The sequence below is a fragment of the Eumetopias jubatus genome, unplaced genomic scaffold (genome assembly GCF_037043125.1).
Source record: "Eumetopias jubatus isolate StellerSeaLion01/CBP00866 unplaced genomic scaffold, mEumJub1_p1.0 scaffold_4, whole genome shotgun sequence".
Lineage (NCBI taxonomy): Eukaryota > Metazoa > Chordata > Mammalia > Carnivora > Otariidae > Eumetopias > Eumetopias jubatus.
Window position 1 is genome coordinate 106,718,746 of NW_028274810.1, and position 25,437 is coordinate 106,744,182.

Genomic DNA, 25,437 nt, shown 5'->3' on the forward strand with positions numbered 1-25,437 from the left:
GCGGGCGGCGAACATTGGCGACGCTCCCCGGCCGTGACAGCCGGCGGCGCGCGCGGGCGGCGGACTTTGGCGACATTCCCCGGCGGTGACAGGCGGGGCGGGGCGGCGGCGCGGCGGCCTCAATCCGGGGCGGGCGGGCGCCGAGCGCGGCGCGGGCGGGCCGGCTGACGGACGAGCGGGCCGGCCGGGCATGCCGCTCGGAGCGCTGCGGTCCTCGTGCCAGTGAGTGCCGCGCGCCGCCGCAGCCATGACGGTGGAGTTCGAGGAGTGCATCAAGGACTCGCCGCGCTTCAGGTGCGCCCCCGGAGACGGCGCGTCCCTTTGTGGTCGTCGGGGGTCGCCGCCCCCTCCGGGCACCCGGGGCCGCCGTGGGTGGGCGCAGAGGGGGGTTGTCGTTGCCGCCTTTGTGACGGGCGCGGGAGCCGGTGATGGGAGCTGGAGGACTCCGCCTCGGACAAAGCCCGCAGCCCGGGGCCCAAAGGCCTTGAACAAAAGATGCCCCTTCTGCTGGTCACTTCGCGCGGAGGTTGTGCGCGTGGGGGTGGGGTGGCCGCCAGTATAGACACCTCTCCGTGGTAGTGTCCACCCCCCGCTTTGTGTCTGCACCCTCGTGCTGGCCACCTGCACAGGGCTGAGACCCTCCTGGCCCTGCAGTCCAGCTCTGGCCAGGGTGGTCTGGGTGCGAGGGGTGTCTGTCCCAGGGATATGTCTTCATCCGTGTGACCAGAGCAGTGCATGGCGGTCAGGCAGCCGGAGCCACGTTTTCAGCCTGGGGCCGGCTGCTTGTCAGGGGTGACCTAGGGGCCTTGAGGGTGGGGTCTAGGCTGAGCAAGCCTGGGTGGGAGTTCCGGGTAGGGGCTGTGCACTGTGCCCAGCCCTGGGTTGGTCTTTTTAGTCCTTCGTGGGAGCGCAGGCTTGCTTATCCATGTGCACCACGGAGCACCTTGTGTGTAGCAGGTGCCTACGTGTGAGCTCTGCTCCTCTGGACCCTCCCTGGAGGGGCCAGACCCTGAATGTGTGGGTGGGCTGCACCCCTGGGCTGGCGTGCTTGATGTGTGCATGTGTGCGTGTCACTTCCTAACCCCTCTTGTGGGTGCATACTTGTACTGCGTGTTTATCATGCACAGGGAGCTTTAGCACAAAACACCCATGTTAGTTTGCTTATGTATATTCCCGCACCAGGCGTACGTGTCTGTAGGCCTGTGCGTATGTCCTATCCGTGAGCGCACATGTCTGTGTGTACGCTGTGTCACTACATGCAGGTACATTTGCTTGCACATGAGCACATGTGTGTTTGGTCATGTGTGTGTGTGTGCCTGCTGAGTCTTGGGTGTGCCAGCAGGAGGACCTGCGTGTGGATGCACTGGTGAGCCTCGGCATTGGTGCCTTTACCCCTGGGCCCCTTGCACAACCGTCACACAAGGGTGTCAGCAGCAAAGGCTTGGGGAGACTAGGGATGAGGGGCCAAGCGTTGGCCCAGGGAGGGGCCCCCGGACAGAGGGTTTGGGGGGTAATTCTCTGCCTTCTCCCAGCTGCTGTTCCTGACTGACTGAGGGAGGGGGTGTGAGCAACTCAGGCACCCGCAATCCTGGGCCCCCACCGCTGCCCACTGTCCTCCAGGACCCAGGCTGTGGGGGGAGATGTAGCTGGAGCCTCAGCTGGGGCCTTGGTTCTGACTGAGGTACCATAGTCTCACCCCGACCCCTTGCTCAGAAGCCCCATGGTCGGTCCTTCTTCCCCTGAGTGGAGGGGTCCAGGCCCAACTTGCCTGGTTGGATTGGGGGCATGTCACCCCACTCACCTCCAGGCCTTTCCTCCTGTTCTAGCCTGGTCTGTCTGTGGCCCACAGTGGGTGCAGTGGCTGCCTGGGTTTCGCCATGCTTCCTCTGGCAGGGATGGGCCACCCCAGGAAAGTGCCCTTCTGGGCCTGGGGTGGGGGCTGAGGAGATTCATCTGAACCTTGGGCCACAGAAGCCACACTGTGTGGGTTTCGGGGTTGGGCTGAGATTTAACTCAGTGTGGGTTTGAGGTTCTCCTGGGGTCCCACTGTCTCCTCACCCTCACCCTGCCACTGAAATGTAACCTGGGACTTCCTGGTGGCTGGCCTGGGGTGAGCCAGAGTGGGGCTGGTTGGGAGGCTGTAGTCAGTGATGTGGGGCCAGGTGGCCCCAGCCCTGGGAAGAGGGACCAGGCCTACATGCTCTTGGCCTGGGGAGAGCCCCACAGCCTTGGGAGGCATGTGGGAGAGTCCAGACTCTTCCAGACAGGCCTGGAGGTGCTGCCCCCTTGTTCTTGGTGCCCCCTCCCCTGGGTGGGGCTTCAGGCGCTGAGTCATGGCTTTGGTGGGGAAGCCGGCCTCACCCTCCTCCTTGTCATCCAAGCTGCTGAAGAAATCCTGGAGGGAGGGCAGGAGAGAAGGCCTTAGGTCCTTGGAGGCTGAGCCTCCCAGGACAGGGTGCTAGTTCTTTGCTCCCTGCAGAGCACCCACCTTGGCCCCGTGAGCACATTCATCAGCATCTGGTGCGGCGGCCCCACCCTTGCGGGGGGACCCCCTCCTTGCCCAAGCGCAGCAGCTGCTCAGGGCTGCCTCTACTCCTGGGTGGGTGGTCTGTCCCTTGTCTGGAACTCAGAGTTCCCTTAGTTCCACTGGAAGGGATGGGCGCTGCCCAGGAAGGAGCCCATGTCCTGCCAGAGAGGGTGGTGGGAAGCTTCCAAAGTCCCTGGCTGGGGTGGCCTGGTGCCCTCCCTACAGCTCCCAGTTGTGGGCACGCAGAACTATACATCTCTTGTGAGGGACCAGGTCCCTGACCGCAGGCCTGGGAAACCCTGGAACGCAGCGCCCCCCTGCGGGCCATGGGGGCAGCGAGGGGCCACTATACCTGGATGGCCTTCCCTCTGCCCCGCCCCCACCGAAGACCTGTCCCTGGAGGCCTGCCTCTTTCTCCTGGGCCCCTGTTCTCACCCCTGGCCCTCATGCCCGGTTGTCCTTCATTCCCAGGAGGCCAGATGGGCCCAGTTCACCAGCTGAGCGGCTTGGGGGGGTGGGGGGTGGCGCTGGGCTCCTGGCCCTCTTTCCCTATTTCCTGTTCCCAGAACAAGGGAGGGGGGTCACGTGCCCGATCCATCTGCCTCGCCTTCCGGGGATTCTCCCGTCTGTGGCCTCTCTGGTGATGTCATTCCTTAACTCTTAGCTCCCTGAGGCGGCCCCACTGTCAGGCTGTCGTGGTGGGAGTGGGCGCCTCTGAAGCTTGTCCCACCACTCCCTTTGGGCAAACTGTGCTGTTTGGCATTCTGAGGTTGGAGGTGCCAGGGGGCACTCCTCCACAGTTAGTCTGGGGTCTCACGCTGCTGCCAGACCAGAGAAAGCAGTGGGCCCATGCTTACGGGCCCTGAGACTGGTCTGCCCCGGGGTCCACAGGCCCAAGGTGGGGTCTGGGGTCAACTCAGCCCTGGAGAAGCGCAGTGGCCCAGCCAGGAGAGTGGCCAGGAAGTTGCAGCCCCTCCCTCTATCCTCGGGGGCTTGTCTGACCTCCTGCCCCTGGGCCCACAGCAGCCAGACCCCAGATGGGAACATCACAGCTGACTGGGCCTCTTCCTGCCTGGGCTGGTGCTGGGTGCTGGGTGGCTGTGGAGTCAGCTGGACCTGGGTAACAGTCCCTCACTCTCTGCCCAGGGGGGCATCTGCCTTTCCCAGCTTCCGTTTCCTCCATGTCTGAGGAGCATGGGACAGCAGCGGGGCTGACCAGAGCAGGTAGCCGGACCCACTGCACATCCTCATAGGGAGGGGAGAAGCACGGGGTGATGAAGCCCCAGCCTGACCTGACCCTTGGGCCCTGTGGCTTGAGGTGGGTTGGTCTGCAGCCACCTTCGTTCCTGTTGCAGGGCTACTATTGATGAGGTGGAAACTGACGTGGTGGAGATCGAGGCAAAACTAGACAAGGTGAAGGCGGGGCCCGGGGTGCCTGGAGGGTCCAGGGCTGCCTCTCTGCCCCCATGCCTGGCCCTGACTGGGTTCACGCACAGGCATGCGTGTGTGCGAGAGTGTGCGTGTGTGCGCGTGTGCGCAGGGCGTGCCACCTCTGTGTGCGGTGCACAGGACCTGGGGCTGTCCCTCGTTCTCCCGGCTGTGGCCTACCATACCTGTCCCAGGGTGCACATGCTGCTTGCACATGTGAGTCTCTCATGAAGTGGGGGTTGGCCTCGGTGGGGCCAGGGGGTGCCCAGGGTGCTTCCCAGGGACTGGGTTGGGGGCCCAAGGGAAGGGGCCGGGGAGGAGAGGAGGGAGAAAGGAGGTGCAGCATCCCTGAGTGCCTTCGCTGGCCGGTCCTGCCAGCCCTTGGCCAAGACCACATGCCCACTCCCGCCCTCGGTTCCCCCGCTCTGGGCTTCCCTGTCCTGCTCCAGCCTTCTGCTCTGGAGCCAAGCCCCTCATGGCACCTTGCTATGGGTCAGGTGGGTTTCAAAGAATGGGCTGGCTCCTCAGGGACAGCTGTGTCCTGGGCACAGATGGGTCCTGAGCTGAATTCTGGCTGCCTCCGGGCGGTTCCCACCTCTGTGGCCTGGTCTCTCAGAGGTGAGGGCTGCCACTTGGAGACAGCGCGAATGTTGCTCCTTCTGTCATCCGTAGCTGGTCAAACTGTGCAGTGGCATGATCGAGGCTGGCAAGGCCTATGTCACCACCAACAGACTCTTCGTGAGTGGTGTTCGAGACCTGTCCCAGCAGTGCCAGGGCGACACCGTCATCTCGGTGAGGGGGCACTGAGCTCGGACCTCTAGACAGGGGTGGGCACAGGCGGGCATCTGTGCTGGGCTGCGGGGCGGGTAGTTCTGAAACCTTGTGGACGAGGAGGTGCCAGCCACCCTAGGAACACAGCTGTCTCACCTGAGCAAGGGGTCTTCCCTACCATGTCTCCCCCTAGGAATGTCTGCAGAGGTTTGGAGACAGCCTGCAGGAGATGGTCAACTACCACATGGTAAGCCCTGGCCACAGTGGGGTGATGTGTGGGGGCCTGACCCAGGGCACATCCCTCTGGCTTCCCATCGCAGGCAGCCCCCCCACTGGCTCCCCTCAGGCCCCGCCCAGCCTGGAAGTGCTCTCAGCTGGCTCTGAGGGAGCTGAGCTGGCCACTGCTGGGAAGCCACGTTCCTATTCCTCTGGTCTGTGGGGGTGGGGGGGATGTCACTGAGGTGCTCTGCTGTGTCCCAGGTGGGGGCCAGACAGTGGGGAGGTACTTGGATTCTGGGGGTGGGAGGGGGGAGCAACATGGCCCAGGTCTGAGGGCATTGGGGTCTCAGGATGGGGGATACCTCAGAGGCCCATGCAGGGCCCCCCAGTTAAGCAGAGGTATCGGGCCAGGCAGTAGGAGCATCTCCAGGCTGACCCCTGGGCCCCTGGATGACTGCCAGCCTCACTGCTACCCAGGCTGGATCTGGTGACCTTGAGCCCCTCAGAGCCCCTAACATAGACACACAGAATAGGGCCCAAGGCGCATGTGGGTGGTCAGACCCTGGCTTGGGAACCAGAGCCCCAGACTAAACAAGGAGCTCCACCCCTGCAGGGGAAGTTTAGAAATAAACCAGCTCAGTATAGCTCATTCTGCCCCATCTGTCTGTCTGTCTGTCTGTTCCTAGTTAGGGCCCAGCCCTCCTCCTGTGATGGGGGCATCTGATTCTGGGCCCAATCAGTGCTGTAGGGAGGCCCTTCCAGCTCCTGAAAACCACCCTCCCCTGTCCCCTAGGTCAAGTCCTTTGGGAGCTCTGGGCTCTGACCCGATCTTTCTACTGTAGGCCTGGCCATGCTTAAGGTGGCCTCCAGGGTTGGGAGGCGGTGGGTGTCACCCAGTAGCCTGTGTGAGTCGGCATGGGGTGGTGCCGTAGGAGAGGGGCCCGTCTGGGAGAGCTCTGGTCTATCGTCTGGCTGAGAGCCAGGTAGGGGAGAGGGCAGGTGGTCACAGCTGTGGCCTCCAGGCACCAACCCAGGCCTGGGGCCACACCCACGCCCCTAGACCCTGTGAGGCTGGCTCTGTGGGGGCAACCAGCTGGGGCCCAGGCAGGGCTGGGTGGGGCTTTCCCTGGGCCTTACTTGGAACGACAGGGGCTTGGCCCCTGGAGCTGCAGAGGAATAGACCCTAACACCACCTCCCTCCCTCGGCCCCCAGATCCTGTTCGACCAGGCCCAGAGGTCTGTGCGGCAGCAGCTCCACAGTTTTGTCAAAGAGTGAGTGGTCCTCAGACCCCCGAGGGAGGCCTGGCCTCTAGGGTCCCTGGGAGGGGTTGGTGGTGACACCTGTGATGGAGTGGGGGGGCAGACACAGCTGTGCTTGATTGGGGGGCATCCTGGGGCCTGCGAAGAAGAGGCCTTGGCCAAAGGCCTCAAGACTCTGGGTGGAGGACTTAGCAGGAACAAAGGCTTGGAGGTGCGATGAGGCTGGGGTCAAGGAAACAGCGCCTGGAGGGCAGGGTGTGGGGTCAGGGAGCACACAGAGTAGCCAGCAGGGCCTCAGGCAAAGGGTGAGGGTTGGGGGGCCTGTAGAAGAATTTAGGGTGGCGGAGGGAAGGGTGGGGGCTGGGGGGAGGTCTGAGCTCATGTGTAGCTGGGGTGTTTGTGGCACTCACCCCTGAGTGGTGCTGGGTTGAATCTGAGTCTGGGGTCCAGGGTGAGGCAGGGGGTCTCCCTGGGCTGGACTGATCCTGGGAATGAGGTGGTAAAGGGCAGGGGGAAGGGGGAGTGGTGGAAAAGGGGGGGAGAGGGGGAGGAGGAGGGGGAGGGAAAAGGGGAGGGAGAAGGAAACAGAGGAGGAAGAAAAGTAGGGGAGCAGGGAGAAGGAAGAGGGGGAGGAAGGGAGCAGGGAACAAGGAGGAAGAAGAGGGAGGGGGAAAGAGGGATGGGAGATGAGGAAGAGGAGGGGGAGGGGGAGGGGAGGGGGAGGGGGAGGAGGAGAGCTGGGCAAGGGGCTGGGGGTGCTGGGACAGGGCCTTAGGGAAGGGAGGGCAGCTCACGAAGGCGGAGACTTCCCAAGACCCCCGACCTGACACCTGCTGGCCCCCAGGGACGTGCGGAAGTTCAAGGAGACCAAGAAGCAGTTTGACAAAGTTCGAGAGGACATGGAGCTGTCCCTCGTGAGGAATGCCCAGGCCCCACGGCACCGTCCTCATGAGGTGGAGGAGGCCACAGGTGCCCTGACCCTCACCCGGAAGTGCTTCCGTCACCTGGCACTGGATTATGTGCTCCAGGTCAGCCACTGGGCAAGGAGTGGTCAGGCCTGGGGGGGGTGGGAAGCTGCTCCTAGTTCCTGCAGACGAGCTGGCCTTCAGAGGGAGGACCCCTCTGGTTCCAGAAAACCTCAGATGCCAGATCTCGGGAAGGAACATGGGGGGGGGTTGCCCAGGCAAAGGCACAGCAGTGGGGGTGGGCTGGGGACAAACGTGAGGCTGCAGGCCACAGGGGGTGGGCTGAGGGGGGCCTGGGGGGCCTAGGAGCAGGTGTGAGAATTTCTGTCGTTGCTCATGGGAGGAACCCAAAGTCCTGACGTGGGGAAGGACTCCGTGACCATGGGCGGGTGAGGCTGGCACAGGTGCAGGGGGCCAAAGATGAGCTGGGGGTCTCAGGGGACCACAAACAGCCCGAGAGGACTCTGTGGTAAGGGACAGGCCATGGGCTACCTCAGCCCCAACACCCTTCACCTGTTCACCCGTCCCCTGGCAGATCAACGTCCTCCAGGCCAAGAAGAAGTTTGAAATCTTGGATTCTGTGAGTGATTGGTGAGGGGGTGGGGTGGGGGCACTGGCCTTGAGTACAGGCTTGTGCGGGATGTGAGTACACCTGGTGGGTCCTCCGGTCACTGCTGCTGAGGACCAGGCGTCCCCTGTGCCACACCCACCTCCAGATGCTGTCCTTCATGCATGCCCAGTACGGCTTCTTCCAGCAAGGGTACACCCTGCTGCACCAGCTGGACCCCTACATGAAGAAGTTGGCAGCCGAGGTGAGACTGTGGGCGGGGGCAGGGCCCAGGACCCGTCTCAGTGGGTGAGTGGTCACCTCCCTCCCTGACGCCCCTCCCCCACAGCTAGACCAGCTGGTGATCGACTCAGCAGTGGAAAAGCGGGACATGGAGCGGAAGCACGCTGCCATCCAGCAGCGGGTGAGGCCCTGCAGCTCCTGACCTCCCTGCACGTTCGGGGCCCCCAAGAGACCACTACCCCCTTATTCCCTCTCTAGGCCTGCCCACCCTGCAGGGGCTGATGCTGCTTCTCTTTGAAATGTGCACTCAGGGGAAGAGGTCTCCATCCTTAGGAGCCTCAATGTGGCCGAGCAGGAGGGACAGCCCTGTGACAGTCACTTAGAGGTCAGCCCTGGGTGGGCAGAGGGGCCAGCGTCCTCGGCTCACAGATGCTGGGGCTGGGGCTAGAGCTAGGACCTGGGATTTCCTTCCTTCAAGACTAGTAGTGGTCTCAGGAGGCCTCAGTTGCCGGCTCCTGCCCACACAGCCCCAGGGTAGAGGTGGGCTGCAGGTGGGAGTGGCTATTTCCAGCCACTGGGAGCCTGGCGGCGGGGTGGTGGGGTGGGCAGTCATTCACTGGCTCTTTCTCCCTCCTCACACCCCCTCCTGCTCCTGGCCCTCTCAGACGCTGCTGCAGGTGAGTGGGCGTGTACCCTGGGAGAGGGAGTGAGGGGAGAAGGCACTAGGCAGGGCGGGTCCTCTGCCCTCCCCCACGCATCAGAGCTTCAGCACCAAGGACACCTCCCGGCCTCGGCCTCCCCGGCACCTGTGAGTCCTTTGCTGTCGGTGGTGGCTGGCACCAGCAGGACTTGGGCTGAGCTGGACCGCCTCCCCCGCGGGAACAGGAACGGCAGCAGCTGTCCCTTTCTGCCCCCGCTCAGCCAGGGGAGCAGGTGGCTGGGCCTCCTGTCCTACCGCTGGACACACAGGACGGCACTCAGTGTGTCCTCGGTCCCTGTGAATGGGGCTCTGTCAGGCTGGCTGGAGCAGGCCCAGCTGGCACTGTGAATGGGGGACTAAGGATGGGGGGGCAGCTTCCTTCCTGATCCCAGAGCCTGCTGGCCCTGCAAGACTGGGGGTGTGCGGTGGGGGATGGAGCTCTTGGGGCCCTCAGCTGTAATGTGAGGCGTCTGCCCCCAGTGGGGTCTCGGGGCAACGGTCCCTGCGGGGGTCAGGAAGAGGCTGTGGAGAGCAGTGCCCCACCTCAGCGTTGGCTCGGCGGGGGGGCCTGGCAGGGCGGCAGCGTCCTCACAACCAGGGGTGGACACTCACTGGAGGCTGGGCTCCAACCACCCCCAGGACTTCTCCTATGATGAGCCCAAAGTGGAGTTTGATGTGGACGCGCCCAGCGGTGTGGTGATGGAGGGCTACCTCTTCAAGAGGGCCAGTAATGCCTTCAAGACATGGAACCGGTGAGGGAGGGGCCTTCTCAGGGGGTCTGTGGGGCAGACATGGGGTTGGCCCTGCCTGACCCCCTCCTGGCCCATCCACCTGCCCAGGCGCTGGTTCTCCATCCAGAACAGCCAGCTGGTCTACCAGAAGAAGCTCAAGGTGCGCTTCAGGGCTGCTGGGGCTCGGTCACTGATGGCTGGGACCCTCCCCACCTGGACCCTGGGGTGGGCTGGTCAGAGCGGGGGAGGTCGGACAGGGCCGAGGACACTGAGCCTCCATGGTCAGGGGACAGAGACTGTTTGGGTCTCAGTCTGTGTCCGTAAAGTAGAGCAATAAATGGGTGGTCAGTGCGGGGCCAAGGGCCACGGTGGTGCTGCCTGCAGGACGTGCTGACCGTGGTGGTGGACGACCTCCGTCTGTGCTCTGTGAAGCCATGTGAGGACATCGAGCGGAGGTTCTGCTTTGAGGTCGTGTCACCCACCAAGTGAGGAGGCCCACCCCGTGGCAGGGTTGGGGAGGGAGCCCCTGCCTGCCTGGCCTGATGGTCCCCTTCCTCCAGGAGCTGCATGCTGCAGGCTGACTCAGAGAAGCTGCGGCAGGCCTGGGTTCAAGCCGTGCAAGCCAGCATTGCCTCCGCCTACCGGGAGAGCCCAGACAGCTGCTACAGTGAGGTGTGGCCTTCTCAACACCCTCTGCGTGTGTGAGCGCACGGCTGTGTGCGGCGGGGAGACGGTCCCTGCAGGCTGCTCGTGTGCAATGTGAGCGTGTGTTTGTACCTGCGGGCGTGCCCCTTGTGTGCGTGTGAGTATGCAGCACACACGGGCACGCGGGCTCATGCTTCAGCTACCCTAGCCTGTGCCAGACCTCTGGCCAGGGAAGGGGAGGGGGCCCACCGGGGTGAGGGAGGCTGGAGCTCCTGAGGGCTGAGCGGCCCCTCACACCACCCCCAGAGGCTGGACCGCACGGCATCTCCGTCCACGAGCAGCATCGACTCTGCTACGGACTCTCGGGAGCGCAGTGTCAAGGGCGAGAGTGTGCTGCGGCGTGTGCAGAGTGCGGCCGGCAACAGCCGGTGTGGGGACTGTGGCCAGCCGGACCCCCGCTGGGCCAGCATCAACCTGGGTGTGCTGCTGTGCATTGAGTGCTCAGGCGTCCACAGGTGGGCCCGCCGGGGGGCGGGGGGCTGGGGTACAGCCGCGCCCTGACTCACCCTGCCTCCTCCCTGTCCAGGAGCCTGGGTGTCCACTGCTCCAAGGTGCGGTCCCTGACTCTGGACTCGTGGGAGCCAGAGCTGCTGAAGGTGTGTATGAGGCCATCACAGGCTGCCAGGCTACCACAGCCAGGTCTGCAAGCCTGGGGCGCGGCTGGCCTGTAAGCTGGGGCTGATGCCCGCACCCCTGTCTCCTGCTAGCTGATGTGTGAGCTGGGAAACAGCACCGTGAACCAGATCTACGAGGCTCAGTGCGAGGGGCCAGGCAGCAGGAAGCCCACAGCCAGCAGCCCCAGGTGAGGTGGGGGGGCAGCCTAGATGGGGCCAGGGGAGCCCCCGTGCATGAGCGCAGCCTCACATCCACCCCTGGTCCAGGCAGGACAAGGAGGCCTGGATCAAGGACAAGTATGTGGAAAAGAAGTTCCTGCGGAAGCTGCCCTCTGCACCAGCCCGGGAGGCCCCTCGGCACTGGCGGGCACAGAAGTGCCAGCGCCACCACAGCTCCCCCCGAGCCCCCACAGCGCGCCGCAAGGTCCGCCTGGAGCCTGTCCCGCCCTCCGTGGCTGCTCTGTCCTCAGGTACCAGCAGGCCGTACCCTTTGCTCACACACCCGCGCAGGGTTGGGAAGCGGGCTCCTGCAGGTGCGTGAGCCACCAAACCCCAGGCCCCAGGAAGATCAGGGTGGGGCAGGGCAGGATGGAGGCAGGGACTCCCAGCAGGACTTGGGCACCCTACTTTGCCTTGGGCCTCAGTTTCCCCACCTCCCTGCAGCAGGTGCTGTGGAACGCAAGTTCCGGAGGGACTCTCTCTTCTGCCCAGATGAGCTGGACTCCCTCTTCTCCTACTTCGATGCAGGGGCTGCTGCAGCTGGTCCACGTAGTAAGTGCTGTGAGGGCCCTAGTCCCCTGCTGCCCTCTTCCCTTGGCTCAGTTCCTCAGACTGGAGGGACCGGTGTTCCTTGCAGGAAGGACTGGGTTGGGGCTGGAGAGAGTTTGGGGGTCAAGCAGGGCTAAGGCTGAGATAGCATCTCGAGGGTCTGGGGTTACTTGGCCACTGAGTTGGAGGCTGAGGCCATGAACCTCAAGAGTGATGTGTGTGAATCGCATGTGCGGTATGCACACCAGAGTAAGTATGTGTATGTGAGTGCACGTGGGTGTACATGGATGCGTGGCTGGATGTGCATACAGGCATGTATGTAGGTGTGTGTGTGCTTGCGTGCTGGGGGCCCCGGGTGTGTGTGTGTGTGTGTGTGTGTGTGTGTGCGCGTGCTGGGGGCCCCGGGTGTGTGTGTGTGTGTGTGTGTGTGTGTGTGCGCGCGCGCGCGTGCGTGCTGGGGGCCTGGACAGCTGTGTGCTGGAGCCAACCTGTGAGAGACAATTGTGCATCTCTCCCAGCTCCTCTTGGAGTTGGGAGCCAAATGCTACAAGCAGGGTTTCCCACCAAGGGCTTCCTGTTAATGATTTATCGGCACCCAGTGGTCTGGGGCACCCATAGAGCCTCTCTGGGCAGTGTAGGCAGAAGGCATGGACCCAGGCCAAGAACTGACAGGGCTGGGGGCGGTGACCAGGGAGTGCCCTTCAGCAGCAGAGGGCGCTGCCTCACCATTCCTGAGTCTGGGGCTGCCCTTGGGTAAGCCATCTGAGATTTCACTCAGTGTTGTGGGGGAGGGGTGGGGTTGGGGGTGTCCCCAGTGAACTCACAGCATGCACTCGCCACAAACAGGGCGGGATGCCCACTGACTGTCCGTGGTTCTGTTTCAGCCCATCCATCCTGCTAGGGCCGACCTGCCACAGGGTGGGCTTCCCTGGGGGCTGTGCTCTTGGGTGCATTACTTTGGCTCCTTTGAGCTGTTTTCTCCCCTTTTGCCCCATCCTAGGCAGGGCTCCCCTCCCCTAGTGAGGGCTGATCCTGTCCCTGGGGCATTCCCTGGAGGATGGATGGGAGTTCTAGCCTTCCAGCAGAGCTCTGGGAGGAGTCAGGGACTCTAAGGGTCTCCATCTGTCCCTGGACCCCGCAGGTCTGAGCAGCGACAGTGGCTTAGGGGGCAGCTCTGATGGCAGCTCGGACGTTCTGGCCTTCGGCGCAGGCTCCGTGGTGGACAGCGTCACCGAGGAGGGTGGGTGCGCGCCTCCCCGCCTCCGCTGCAGCCCAGCCCCCGCCCTCCCCCAACCCCAACCCCACTCCAGGCCATTTCGCAGCCCCTGACCTTGCCCCTCCCCTCCCCCCCCCCCCCCCGTAGAGGGTGCAGAGTCTGAGGAGTCCAGCGGTGAGGCGGACGGAGAGGCTGAGGCCTGGGGCCTGGCAGACGTGCGTGAGCTGCACCCTGGGCTCCTGGCGCACCGTGCGGCGCGCACCCGAGACCTCCCTGCGCTGGCCATGGCCCTGGCGCACGGGGCGGAGGTCAACTGGGCGGACGCGGAGGACGAGGGCAAGACGCCGCTGGTGCAGGCTGTGCTAGGGGTGAGCAGGTGCGGGGGGCGGGGGCTGCGCGGGACACAGGTGCATCTTCAGGGCTCTCTTTCTTATGGCACGAATGCGAGGACCCCTTGTACCCTCCTGGAGACCGGCGAGGGGCCATTTCCCAGGTGAGTCTGAACTGTCCTCGGTTCCCCAGGGCTCCTTGATTGTCTGTGAATTCCTTCTGCAAAACGGAGCGGATGTGAACCAAAGAGACAGCCGGGGCCGGGCGCCCCTGCACCACGCCACACTCCTGGGGCGCACGGGGTGAGTCTCTGGCGCCCCTCCTGCCCTGGGGGGGGCGGGGGCTCGCCTCACCCACCCTGGGCCCGGCCCCGACTTGTTCCCTCCACCCATTAGTCAGGTCTGCCTGTTCTTGAAGCGGGGAGCTGACCAGCATGCCTTGGACCACGATCAGCAGGACCCGCTGAGCATCGCGATCCAGGAGGCAAATGCAGACATAGTCACGCTGTGAGCGTGGGCGGGGCCCTGGGGGTGGGGCTCCGGGGCTGCACGGCGGCGCCGGGGGAAGGCGCTCGGCTCGTCTCAAACCGCACTTCCCCCAGGCTCCGTCTGGCGCGCATGGCTGAGGAGATGCGAGAGGCCGAGGCGCCCCCAGGCCAGCCAGGCCCCCTGGCGGGTAGCAGCCCCACGGAGCTCCAGTACCGCAGGTGCATCCAGGAGTTCATCAGCCTCCACCTGGAGGAGAGCTAGGGCGGGGTGGGCCGGGTTTGGAGCGCCCTGTCCCCCCCCCCCCCCGCCCCCGCCTGCCTGCCCTGCCTGTGGTGGCCAAGGGCCCATTTCCTGAGAGCCCCAGGGCCTAGGCGGCCCTGGAACCCTGGCTGCCTGCTCTGCCCTCCTGGGAGCTGCCCCGGCCCTTGGGGCTGGGAGAGACCCCAGCACTGAGTCTTAAGAAGCCCCACATTTCCCCCTGGGAGGTGCTGCGTCATCTGGTGCCCCTTACCACACCTGGGGACCCCGTGTCTTCAGGTGACCCCTTTCTTGGGCACCTGGGTTGCTCATGTCACAAACCACTCTGAAGGCCCAGTGTCACCTTGTGCCCCTCCGTCCATCCTAGGACCTGTGTCACTTCTGTCCTCTCTGCCTTCAGGGCCTGTGTCACCTCGTGCCCCCACCTTTACTGCCGTAGAACACTGACCTGCTAGTTGGGTCCCTCCTACACACCCCCAGAGCTCCTCTGCTAGGCCCTGGGGCTGGTGGCTGGCCACCAGCACCTTTTGAGGGCAGAAGGGGCAGCCCATCCAGGGAATCAACCCGTGTACCTCACTTAGTGACCGGCATCCAGGCTGGGCTTCTCGGGTGCTGGGGGGCGGGCTGCGGCCTGGGGCCTCAGCCCTGGCTGGATGCAGGCGTCCCAAAGCCATGTGGCTGGCCACGCGGGCCCCAGTGCTGGGCGGCCAGAAACCTGTCCCTGCCTCCTCCAGAGGCACTTGGCCCCGAGCCGGTGCATAAAGGACTTTGGCACTTTCCACCCCTGCATCCGACATTCTTTGTCACAGACTGAGCAGATTTTCTACGACCTCTTTCTCACTTTGTCTTTCGTCTTTTCTCTGTGGACTCTTGAGGACCACCTTGACACACCTGGCTCTGCTGGGGGGGCTCCTGCAGGTGTGCCCTGCCCCTCGCCGGCCTCACCCCTCTGGCTGGGCCCTTGGACGGGTCCATGCGTCCCTCAGCTCACTCCCCAGGGCCCACCAAGGCGTTCATTCTGCAGTCCCCTTTCCTGGAGCCCCGGGGCAGTGGCTGGGCCTCTCCCCAACTTACGTCCTTGGTCTGGCCAAGGCCAGTTGGCTGGCCACTATGCAAAAGCTATCCAGGGAGGCTCCATGGGCGGCAAGGTGGGTGCTGACTGAGCCCCCCAACTCCCTTGCCTGTTGGCTGTGACCCCTAAAGAGCAGAATTAACTCCCTCCTTTCTCCCTGCTTGAGCTCCGCCCCTGCCTCCCATCCCACTACCTGCATCAGGGCCTGGGGCTGGCAGGACCCGCCCCCTGCCCCAGACCACGGTTAATAAACTGCTGCTTGCACTCCTGCCTGGTCGTTGGCTCCCCCGCCTTACTCCTCTCTCGCAGCTGGGGAGGGGGTGTCTCTGGGTCCTTTGCCTTCCCTGAGGGGTGGCCCTGAGTGGGGTAGCACCGGTGCCCCAAAAGGATGCAGTAAGCCAGAACCCAGCCCCTGCATGCTGGGGCGGGCTGGGGGCCCTGGGGTGTCTTTGATGGAAACTGACTCCCTATACCCCTCTAGCCCCCAGTCCCTCGCCCCTCTGCCTTTCTCTGGCCTGGACTGTGCCCTTGGAGTAGTAGGGGTGGATGCTAACCAGGGAGGGTGGTCTGGGGCTGGTCCCATCTCCTGGGCAAGCCCTGACCCTGCAAGCTGGCCGTGGGCACTGTGTCCTCCCGTCCCCCAGCCCCCACAGTGTGTTTGTGGCTCCAAGGAGTGTGGAGGTTCAGCCTGGGGCTTTCCGCTTACGTGGGAAGGGTAACTGGGGAGGCACACACACTGTAGCCACCAGGTGGAATCGCTAGTTTTATTACAAAGCAGCCCAAGGTCACCAAGTGCCTTGGTCTGGCCTGACCCTTCTTCCCACCTGCCCCGAGCTGAGGAAGGCTCCACCAGACGCCTACACACACCTGCACACAGGTGTAGACAAGTAGGTTAACACACTTAGAAACGTACATGCATTTATACGACACTGGCCAAACACGGGCACACTCCCATGTGGAGGCCCCCTCCCCCCTTGCATGCACACACACTCACAGCTACGCACAGACTAGACTTGGGAATCTAGAGTGGTAGGGACACTCACTCCCCTCCCCCCTGCCCTGGTGCCTGAGTGAGGCCGCCACTGGGCAGGTGGCTGGGCACCCTGGTGCCTACCTGCAGACCCCAGTGCTGCTTCCTGGGCCCTGGGTTTGGCTTGGCTGGCTGGGGTGGCTCTGTGGGGCTGGTTCGGTTTACCCTGGGCAGCTGGGAGAGCCCACCACTGCCATATCCCTCAGGATCAGAACAAGTCTGGCTGGCTCAGGTGCAGGGAGGCTGGGCCCCTCACTTGGCCTAACTCTTCAGCAAAGACTCCTGCCAGAGCTCCTGGAAGCATCGTGGGAGATGAGGCCAGCAGGGCCCCCCAGATGATTAATGTCATCCCTGTGGTCAGCGGGCAACTGGTTGGCTTCTGGCTTGGCGTGGGATGCCACTGTGGCTGCCCCTGGCTGGGACCCCCGAGCTCCGCGGAGCCAGCGGCAGCCCCGTAGGAGCGTGAGGGCTATGGCGTCGAGCAGCAGCTCCAGCAGCTCCAGCACAGAGAGAACCGATGAGCCGAACCACAGGCTCCAGAGGCTGCCCGTGGCTGAAAGCAGCTGGGGCACCTGCAGGCCCCAGTGGGCGGTGAGCAGGTGCACAGGGCTGCACCCCAGGCTGGCCAACCGCCGCTCCTGCCCCCACCACAGCTCCTGGCTCCCGGCTGGCTCACCGAGTAAACGGGCGTCTCGTCCACCGTACGGTAGTTGAGCTCCTGGTAGAAGATGTTCACCTTGGCCACGTTGCTCCTGGGGCAAGGCAGAGGTGTAAGGGGCTGGGCCCTGGGCCCGCATGGCAGGGTCCTAATTCGGGGTACTGAGGACAAGGTTGGCAGAGGAAGAGGCCAGGATGTGGCCTCTGGAGGGGGAGTGGACCCACCTGAGGGCTGGGCTCTGGCTCAGGCTCCTGTGGCGTCGCTTGCCCAGCACGGCCAGGATCCAGTCCTGTGCACAGAAAAGGCTCACTGGGGCCGCAGCTTCTTGCAGCCCTCAGGGCGCTGCGCGGCCGGTGTTAAGGGCAGGGACCGCAGGGCACAGCTGGTCTAGGGTGAGCCTTTGCGACCTCTGAGACCCACCTGCTTGCCTGCCCCTTACCCACCCCTTCGGGGCACTCACGGCTGACTTGGAGGAAGGCCATCTGGAAGTCCCGGCAGAGAGCTTGTAGGAAGACTCCCTGGGAGAGACAGACCCCCTTACACTCCTGCTGGGGTGCTGTGGCGGTAACCCCGACCCCGAGCCCCCACACGTGCCACTCACCTGCAGGGCCTGGGGCAGCGTGAGGTACAGGGAAGCCGGTGGGTCCCCAGGTCCCTGTAGAGGCGGTAGAAGCAGTGACCTGGTGGGGGGGTGGTTTGTGTGTCACAGAGGAACCCCCTGGGCTCGATCTGGGGCGGAGAAGAGGTTGCAGGCTGACAGCGCCTGGCTGCACTCCACCCCAGTGGCTGCGGGTGGGGGGCGGGGGGCGGGTCTCACCCCAGGCCTGGTGCCTGGCGTAGCTGCAGTACTCGGCCCCTGACGGCAGGGGGTAGAGGTAGTAGCCGCAGGAGCAGGTCTCCACCATTAGCTGCTGAAAGCAGGACACAAGGCAGGCCTGGGGGACAGCCAGGGACACGAGCTGAAGGTCCTGGAGCCGGACGTCCCTCCCCCAGGGCCTGCAAGAGGGCCTGGTTCACCTTCGTCTCAGCAGTGCACCTGCCCTCCCAGCACCCTCCCCCACTCCCCTCCCCCTTGGCCACCCCTTCCCCTGGGCCCCCTCCTGAAACCACTCCCCTGGCCTCCTCCATTCCTGCCCCCCAGGAGGGACTGCCTCTCCCTCTCTCTCCCTCTCTCTCCCTCTCTCTCTCTCTCTCTCTCGGCTGCCCTCTCCGCTGGCCTCCACCTCCCCCGGGCCCTGCCCCAAACCTCCCCTGGCCTCCCTCTCCCGGGGCCCACCGCAGACTCCAGATCTCCCTTCCCTGACCACCTCTCTCCTGGCCTCCCCGGCCCCACTGAGATGCTCCCTTTCTCCCCCCACGGCCGCATGCTCACCTGCAGGGTATACGAGGCGTTGTACAACAGCTGCACATCCACGCCCTCCGCACCCTTGGTGCAGTGGCTGTAGGGGCCCCCTAGCCGGTGCACCTCGTCCTGAGGGGAGGGGGCGTGCTTCAGTTCCACTGCCCCTGCCCTCGAGGCCCCGGAGTTGGGTAGGGACGTGGAGAGTGGGAGGCCTGGGGCCCCTCCTCTGCCCTGGCTCCCAGGGGCCCACCCACCTCTCGGATGCCAATGGTGGTCTCGGTGCCCGGCCGGATGCTGAAGCCCTGGTGCTCCAGGAAGGGCGTGTGGTCATGCCCATGAATCATGACCTTGATGCCAGCCTCCGTGGACAGTAGAGGGAGGTGGTCCTGCTGCCCAGCCCTGAGAACCAGGCTGATCCCTGGGCGAGGAAGGGGGTGAGGCCAGGCTGGCCTGGATGCCCCCTGCCCCACTCAGCCTGGGTGCCCCCTGCCCCACTCAGCCTGGGGCTGGCACTCACCATGGGTGATGCCTGGGTGCTGCGCAGCTGAGACGCCACTGAAGGTGTAACAGCTACCATAGCTGGGGTGGTGGGATGTTTGGAAGTGCCTGGAACCAGGAGCCACACTCATAGCAGCCCATGACCCCGTCGTGCGAGGCCTGAGGGACTGTGGTCTGCCTTATCGCTGGGCGAAGTGGTGTGCAGCCAGCCGGACCCCAGGGGTGGCACCCATGCCCGCAGCGGGGGAAGCAGCCCGCTGCCCTGCCCCCTCTCACCGGGCCTGGCAGTCCTGGCCATCGAATCGGCAGGAGAAGACAAAGTGGCCTCCGTGGCTGTGGTGGCTGTCCTCGCGGGCGGGGGGCATCAGGGCCAAGATGTTCACGTAGTGGAAGCGGTACCACTGCCGGACGGCTGTCACGGCTGACGAGAAGGCCCGGTAGAAGCAGTCTCCCCCTGTGCTGTTACACTGAGGGGAGCGGGGCCAGTTCAGCATGGCCTCCTCGTCCGTCCACGCCCAACTCAGGGCCCTGCAGGGTGGCAGTGTGCCAGGACCTTGCAGGACTAGGGACACTCACCAGTCGGAAACCCACTTTGTTCTGGCCACCTGGTTGGCTCAGCCTCTCTAGGCGGATCCCACGGTCCAGGTAGAAGGCAGGCTGTGGGAGCCGGTCATCAGCAAAGAGGACGTCCCTGTTCTCACTGAAGTTGAATTTGTAGAGAGAGTGGATATTCTCCCGGGCAAACTCATCGAGTACCTGCAGATGGTAGCGAGCTGAGCGTGGCCTGGAGGGTGGCAGGGCGAGGGAGAGGGGTGAGTTCAGTCAGAGCCCCCACATCAGTCCCCAGGTATTGCTGGGGAGAGTAGTGCCTACCCCCGTGGTGCTGATCCCAAAGATCAGCCAGGCAAGCCTAGAAGCCCCCCCGCACCCCGTGTGGACTCCACCGGCCTCCTGACTTGGCCACAGCTCCTTCTGTCTTTGCTCCTGCTGCCTCCCCACCTGGAACGCTGCCCTGCTCCCTTCTCCTGCCCCCCTGCCCCCCACCTGAAGCCTAGCTGCAGGCTGCCCTTCTGGAAAGCTCCCTCCCGCCTCCCCTCACCCTTCCCAGGCTGCCCAGCACCTGGAGTCTGGGTGGCACCGACCACACCAAGCTCCAGCTGGCTCTTCCTGGTCCCTGAACACCCTCCCCACCACCACTGTCCAGAGCAGAGGTCTCAGAGCTCCTGACTGGGTGCAGGGGTGCAGTGGGGTGGGGCCGTCAACGACCACACTGGGGAGGTGCCCACAGGCTGCGCAGGTGGGGAGGCAGCACCACTCACCTGTGTGGGTTCATGTCGCACAGAGTGACGGCTGGGAAGAGCCGCAGCTCCGAGTGCACGGACACTGTCATGATGACTGGGTAGCGCCAGTACCGTGCTAAGAGGAGCCCGAACTGCCAGTAGAACACCCCCAGGGCGCCCACCAGCAGCAGCCCCCAGGATGCCGTCTTGAGGCCGTTCTGGCTGGAGCAGACGAGGCGGATGGCCCCATGGATGGTGGCGTTGGCGCAGAAGAAGGTGAACAGCTCCCTGAAGGAGGTGTGTAGCTCCACCAGCCTCTCTCTCCGCCTGCCCTCCAGCAGTGGTGGCAGGGGCCGCTGGGCCTCACAAAACACTGGGGAACCACTGGTTGCATGGGCCGTGGCTCCTACCTGCGGCCAAGGAGCAAGCTGCAGTGTGGCCTCCGCCTGCTGCCTGGTCTGACTCCCACTCGGGCCTCCTCACCTTGGGCTGGTAGGACTGCCATTCTCTGTCCCTGGGAACTCCAGGGACGGTCATGTCCCCCGGCCACCAATGGCACCGCCCAGCCCGCTGATGCTCAAAAGAGGCCCTATCGGGGGCTTGGGACCGGCCCTGCAGCCACCCTGCACCACACCGGGCCGGGCACTGGGCAGCCTCTGCACGCGAGTCTTACTGCAGCCAGAGCTGGGTCTGCTGGTGGGGACAGGGACAGCAAAGAATATGGTGTCCAAGCCCTGCCTGGTACTGTTTGCACACAGGCTTACTGTTCACTCAAGTGGGGCAGGGGACTGTAGGGAAGGGCAGGCCAGGTGGGTGACCTGCTTGGGGTGGGGACTGTATGGTGTCCTTGGGCCTCAAGCCAATGTTGAAGGTCTAGGGGCCCTACTAACACTAGACTCTGGGCCTCAGTGGTCTCTACCAACCCTTAGTGGCTAGCATGGCCACGTCTGATTGGGACTGATGGAACCAGGCTGCTCCGGCCACGTCTGGGCCAAGGGTCAGGCCTGAGGATTGTTCAGTGCTCCGGGTGCCCGGTGAGGCGTCATCCACTGAGCTTGTCCCCAGGGAAGCCCTGTTTGTAGACCTTAGGCTTCAGGAAAAGTGGGCAGGGGGCCAGTGGGCTAGCCAGTGGTGGGGACCTGAGGGCCCTAGAGAAGTAGAGCCACAGACCCAGGGCCCCCAGACCCCCAGTCCCTCCAGCACAGGGACATGGGACCCTGACTAGGCCACGCCTGCTCGCCCCGAATACATGTGCAGTCACTGCACAGGCTTCCGGGGGACTTCCCACACCGCCTGCCTCTTGGTCTGAATCACTGGGCCTTCCTGCACCCCAGGCGGGGCCTCCTGAGCTCTGGCCCCCTCCTGAGGAGCCTGGGGAGGGGGCTGAGCCAGGGGGTGCATCTGCGCCCCTGCTGCATCTCAGCCAGCACATGCCCAGCCTGGTACACCTGAGCAGGCGGCCCCCACGTGCTCTGGGAAACTGTGTTGGAGCAGCCAAGCCAGCGGCGTGGGGCCACAGGTACAAGGTGAGGGTGGGTTGGCCTTCCTTCCCGGCTTCAGGTCTGGGGTGGGCCTCCCACTTGCCTGGTCAAGAGCGGGTACCAGCATGGGGTGCTCATGTTGGGTCTCACATTGCACAGAGCTCTGCCCACACGTGTGTCCACTAGGATCACACTGGGCCTTCACGGTGAAACAGGCCTCGGCTGTGTGTTCTAGGTTAGCCAAAAGGGGTTCCAGAAGGTTCTTTCTGACTCCAGTAACCATGTTTACCCTCCTCCAGACGTGTAGCCCAAACCAGCCCCCTCCTGCCCCGGCTGGGGCTACCAGGGTAGGAAAAGGGACGCCCTGGAGATGGGGATCTTGAGGACCACTGAGAGCCTCCAGGGCCTCCTGAGGGAAGGGCAGGGTCCAGACACCTGGGAGAGAGGGCCCCAGACGCACTGAGGGATCCGAGGTGCCTCACGTCAGACACAGCAGAAGCAGGGGTGCATGCCACCCATGTATTCCTGTCACACACACCAAGCCCTCAGTCAGTGGGGACCGCGTGACCCTCTTCTCTCGCCCTTTGTGCCCAAGGTCACGTGTGGGACACAACTCCCTCCACTTCGGGTTCGAGAGACCCCGAGAGATGACCTTCCCTCTTTGCCCCCCAGCATGGGAAAGGAAGCCCACATCAGGTGCCCTCTGGTACCTGGAAGCTGGAGCCTCCTTCCGCAGGTGCCTCCATTCTCCCGTGGTGGGTGGCCTCAGCGATGGTAGCTCTAGCAGGTGACAAGACAAAGTGGGATGTGGCCTGACACTGGCCAGGCAGCCTCCTGTTTATAACAGGCTGGCTGGGCGTGGGATGAGGCCGGGCGGGGCCCAGCTGGCAGGGGCAGACACACCCACGCTGGATCCGGAAGGGGAAGCCATGAGGGCAGGGATGGGGGTCCTGCCCCTGGGTGAGATTTTCTTGCCCAGAGCCCTGGGGATGAGGGGTTCCTGGTTCCTACAGTGAGAGGAGAGGCCTGCGTTGGCTGAGACCCCCTTGCACGGCTCAGTGGCCTCTTGCCGAGCAGACCCTCTGCTCCCCCACCTCCCGAAGCTCAGATCTCTCTTGGGTCAGACACCAGCTCTGCCTTCCCCCAGCAGTGTGCCCTGGCCACTCGCCTCTCTGCCTGCTCTCCTTCCGACAGGCCGGCGAGGGATGCCTGCCTGGCTCACGCAGTCAGCGCTGACCACAGGTGTTTGTGACCAAGAGACGCCGGTCAGGGGCCTCCGCTCCCAGAACCCAGGTGTGTAGGGCCAGCCACTGGGACAGGCTTGGACCGTGGGAACAACTCGGCCTGGCTGTGGAGATGACACCTGGCGCCCTGTGGCCCACAGTTCACTCTTCCCAGCAGACACGAAGGCCACCGCTGACCACACCACATACTAAGACAACACCCCGCTCACAAAGATGACACACCCATGTCTTGGTCACATATGTGCTAAGACCACACAGCACATGCTAAGAACACACAGCACACTCAGGGTCCGGATCACACCGTCTTGGGGGTTGAAGTCCTTGGCCTCAGTGTGGCTGAAGGCAGGACACCCAGTTCACCCCCGTCCCAGGATGACCCACCACCTCTGGCCCCAGGGAGGGATCCAGCATGTCCCCAGGATGACTCGGAGGTCTCACGCTCCCTAATAAGCAGACCCTCAGCCTGGTCCCAGGTTTGAGGGTGTGGCTCAGGTCCTACTGCCCCCCCACCCCCTGGGGCAAGCTCTAGGGTTCTGACACCCCACCCCAAATCAGTGCAGAGGGCCTGGACTGGGATGAGGGAGGGAGCCTCACTTCCAACAGGCCCTGCTGGTGGGGCCTTGGCTCTGAGGAGGGGTGAGGTCATCCGCCTGTGGCTTTGGAAGGAGGCAGAATGGTCACTGGTGATGTCTGGGAGGAGGAAGTCATATGCCTGGGGAAGAACAGGCCCTGGGCTCACCTGGGTGTGGATGCGCATCATGGCTCTGTCACTTATCATGTGACCTTGCCCAAATCAACCTCTCGGAGTCCATTAGCTCAAGTGCAAAATGGGCCTTAGTTTCCTCTTCCTGCTCAAGGCTCAGGGGTGGGGCCAGCTGATATCACTGGTGTGGCTACTCCCTCCCTGAGCCCCACATCAGACCCTCCAGACTCAGCACAGGCCTGGGGTGTCTCAGGCCCTCTGCCACTGAGCAATTTTCCTCTGTGGGATAGGGGGGCACACTGTCCTGGGGGAGGCCTGTGAGCAGTCAGAGGAGGGTCCCGGGCGCTCTGGGTAATGAGAACAGGAGTGACCTGTGGCTCCCTGCTCAGGAGGTTGAAGAAGGGAGCTGCCAGGAAGGAGGGACCTGGAGACCCCAAGCTTGGGGAGCTCAGGTCTGGCCAGAGTCCTCGCCAGCCAAGGGCAGCTTACAGGGAACAGGAGCCCCCACCTTCCTGTGGGAGAGGGAGCCCTGGCCGGGGGCAGAGGCATGCCTGTGATGACGAGGGGCTCGAGTCACAGATCGTCCAGGCAGAAGCCACAAACCTCCCTTCCCTCCTCCTGGGGAAACAGCTTGAGAACTGCCGAGGGGCCAGCATAAGGTGCCTGGGCCAAGGATCAGCGACCAGTGGGGAGGGGAGGAGGTCACCCCCGAGAGCCCACTTCTGGGAGGGCAGAGAGGTCTCTGGCTGCCTCAGCAGGACAGAGAGACCGTATCCAGTGGCACTGAGGCTGGCAGCCCCCTCCTCCCTTCCGGGTGCATCCCTTCCCCTGCCTCCCCAGGCCTCACTGGCCCCGGGAGGAGCAGGCTAGGGCAGGACAGGGTGACCCCAGCTCCTGGCACCGCGTAGGCCCAGGTGGTCACTCCTCAAGAGCTGCAGTGAAGGAATGTGGGGACGCCTCAGAGAAGAGACAGGTGGGTGGTCCGACGTCTTCCACCCTCTCCCCAGAAGGACAGTAGGATGGCTGGCCCCAACCTGCTGAGTACAACCCCTCTTCGGGACTTTGAGTGGGAGCCTTCACGAGGCTGGGCCTAGGGGTGCCAAGGCATCCCCTTCCAGGCTGGGGCTGTCCTGGAGACTGTTGGTGCCTGGTGTTTCATGGGGCCCCCGGGCTCAGCTTATTCACCTGTGGGTGGCCTCCCCCTCAGGGGCAGCTTAGAGATGGTCCTAGGGGACTCTGGTGTGACAGAAGCGAAGTCTGAGCCCGTGGGCTCTGCATATGTACCGGATTCCTGGTGGATGTGGCAGGTGGGGGTCACCCTCCCTGGGCCTGGAGGCTGGCCCACCTGCTTCCAGGAGGGTGAGGGGCCTTCTTGGTGCAAATGTGGAACCTCTCCCTGCCTCCAAACACTGACCACAGGGTTAAGCAGCAGCTCCAGTGAGCACAGAGGGGACTCCCTGAGGTGCCTCCAGCCAGCTGGGGTGGGTGGGGCTCAGGGTCTGGCCAGGTGTCTCCCACTGGAAGGGGTGGGGTGTGTGCACACTTCCTGCCTGGTCACCTCCAGGCTGGCTCTTTGGTACCCTCTCTTGAGCCCTGGCCAGGCGGTCCCTCCCAGTCAGATGTGACTGAGGCCTTCAAGTCCTGCCCTGAGGAGGGGGTAGCAGCAACTGGTAAGGGGGATGTTTTCTTGATTCTAACCTTCTTGGTTTTCTGGTAGCTCTTCCGACACAGAGCCATGGGCCCCCCCCCCCCGCCCCAACCCAAGATGCTCAGGAGAGAAGACAGCCACCCTCTTCCCGCAGCCCGGCCACTGGCAGCGGTGGGAGGGGTGGGAAGGAAGTCTGGCAGAAAGGGTTAGCTCCAGCTTCTGCTCCAAAAGGGTGGCTTTGGGGTTAGAGAAGGTCTCAGTTGTCATTTGCTGCCAGCCTCGCTGCCCACTCCTGTCTCGACTGCTGAGGCCATCACCTCTATGGCCAAAGGGCTGGGCAGCTTGGGCCTTGCTGACCTGGAAGGCAGCCTATGTGGGGCTAGTAGGGTGAGGGTCTTGGCAGGACCTGCCGGCCACATCTGTCTTGGGCACCTTCTTCTCCCTTAGGTGTGACTCAGCGGTGCTTGGTGATCAGGAGGTTGGGGGCTGATGCTGAGGGGTTCTGAGCTGAGTCTTCCCATCAAGATGCTCCCACATGAGTCGGCACCCCCATTTTACACAGGGACAAACTGAGGCAGGAGAGGGCCTCTACCTGCCCGAGGCCCCAGCCCCACACTGTCACTGCCTGGGCTCTGCAGGTGTGTGTGGGTGTGTGTCAGACACACCTGGGCTTGAACCCCAGGTGCCCTGGAGTGGCCTCCCTTACATAAC

At 64.0% G+C, this 25,437-nt stretch overlaps 2 protein-coding genes across 2 annotated transcripts; one reads left to right on the forward strand and one right to left on the reverse strand.

The window, feature by feature from the left end:
• Positions 1 to 147: 147 nt before the first annotated feature.
• ACAP3 (ArfGAP with coiled-coil, ankyrin repeat and PH domains 3) lies at positions 148 to 13,779 on the forward strand. The gene is made up of 23 exons (XM_088022661.1): positions 148 to 294; positions 3,883 to 3,940; positions 4,628 to 4,747; positions 4,920 to 4,973; positions 6,159 to 6,217; positions 7,050 to 7,233; positions 7,706 to 7,750; positions 7,887 to 7,982; positions 8,067 to 8,141; positions 9,300 to 9,412; positions 9,500 to 9,551; positions 9,776 to 9,876; positions 9,952 to 10,063; positions 10,343 to 10,551; positions 10,623 to 10,692; positions 10,804 to 10,898; positions 10,978 to 11,180; positions 11,374 to 11,481; positions 12,620 to 12,718; positions 12,842 to 13,062; positions 13,217 to 13,326; positions 13,420 to 13,530; positions 13,626 to 13,779. The coding sequence occupies exons 1-23, from the start codon at positions 248 to 250 to the stop codon at positions 13,771 to 13,773; spliced, it is 2,490 nt and encodes an 829-aa protein (XP_087878787.1). The 5' UTR covers positions 148 to 247; the 3' UTR covers positions 13,774 to 13,779.
• Positions 13,780 to 15,609: 1,830 nt separating this feature from the next.
• SCNN1D (sodium channel epithelial 1 subunit delta) lies at positions 15,610 to 20,187 on the reverse strand. Its single transcript, XM_088022867.1, has 13 exons — positions 20,134 to 20,187; positions 19,690 to 20,060; positions 18,947 to 19,154; positions 18,647 to 18,837; positions 18,390 to 18,478; positions 18,127 to 18,290; positions 17,903 to 18,001; positions 17,348 to 17,465; positions 17,132 to 17,210; positions 16,991 to 17,048; positions 16,755 to 16,819; positions 16,549 to 16,624; positions 15,610 to 16,444 (listed from the first exon to the last, which is right to left on the reverse strand). The coding sequence occupies exons 1-13, from the start codon at positions 20,185 to 20,187 to the stop codon at positions 16,142 to 16,144; spliced, it is 1,875 nt and encodes a 624-aa protein (XP_087878993.1). The 3' UTR covers positions 15,610 to 16,141.
• Positions 20,188 to 25,437: the final 5,250 nt, after the last annotated feature.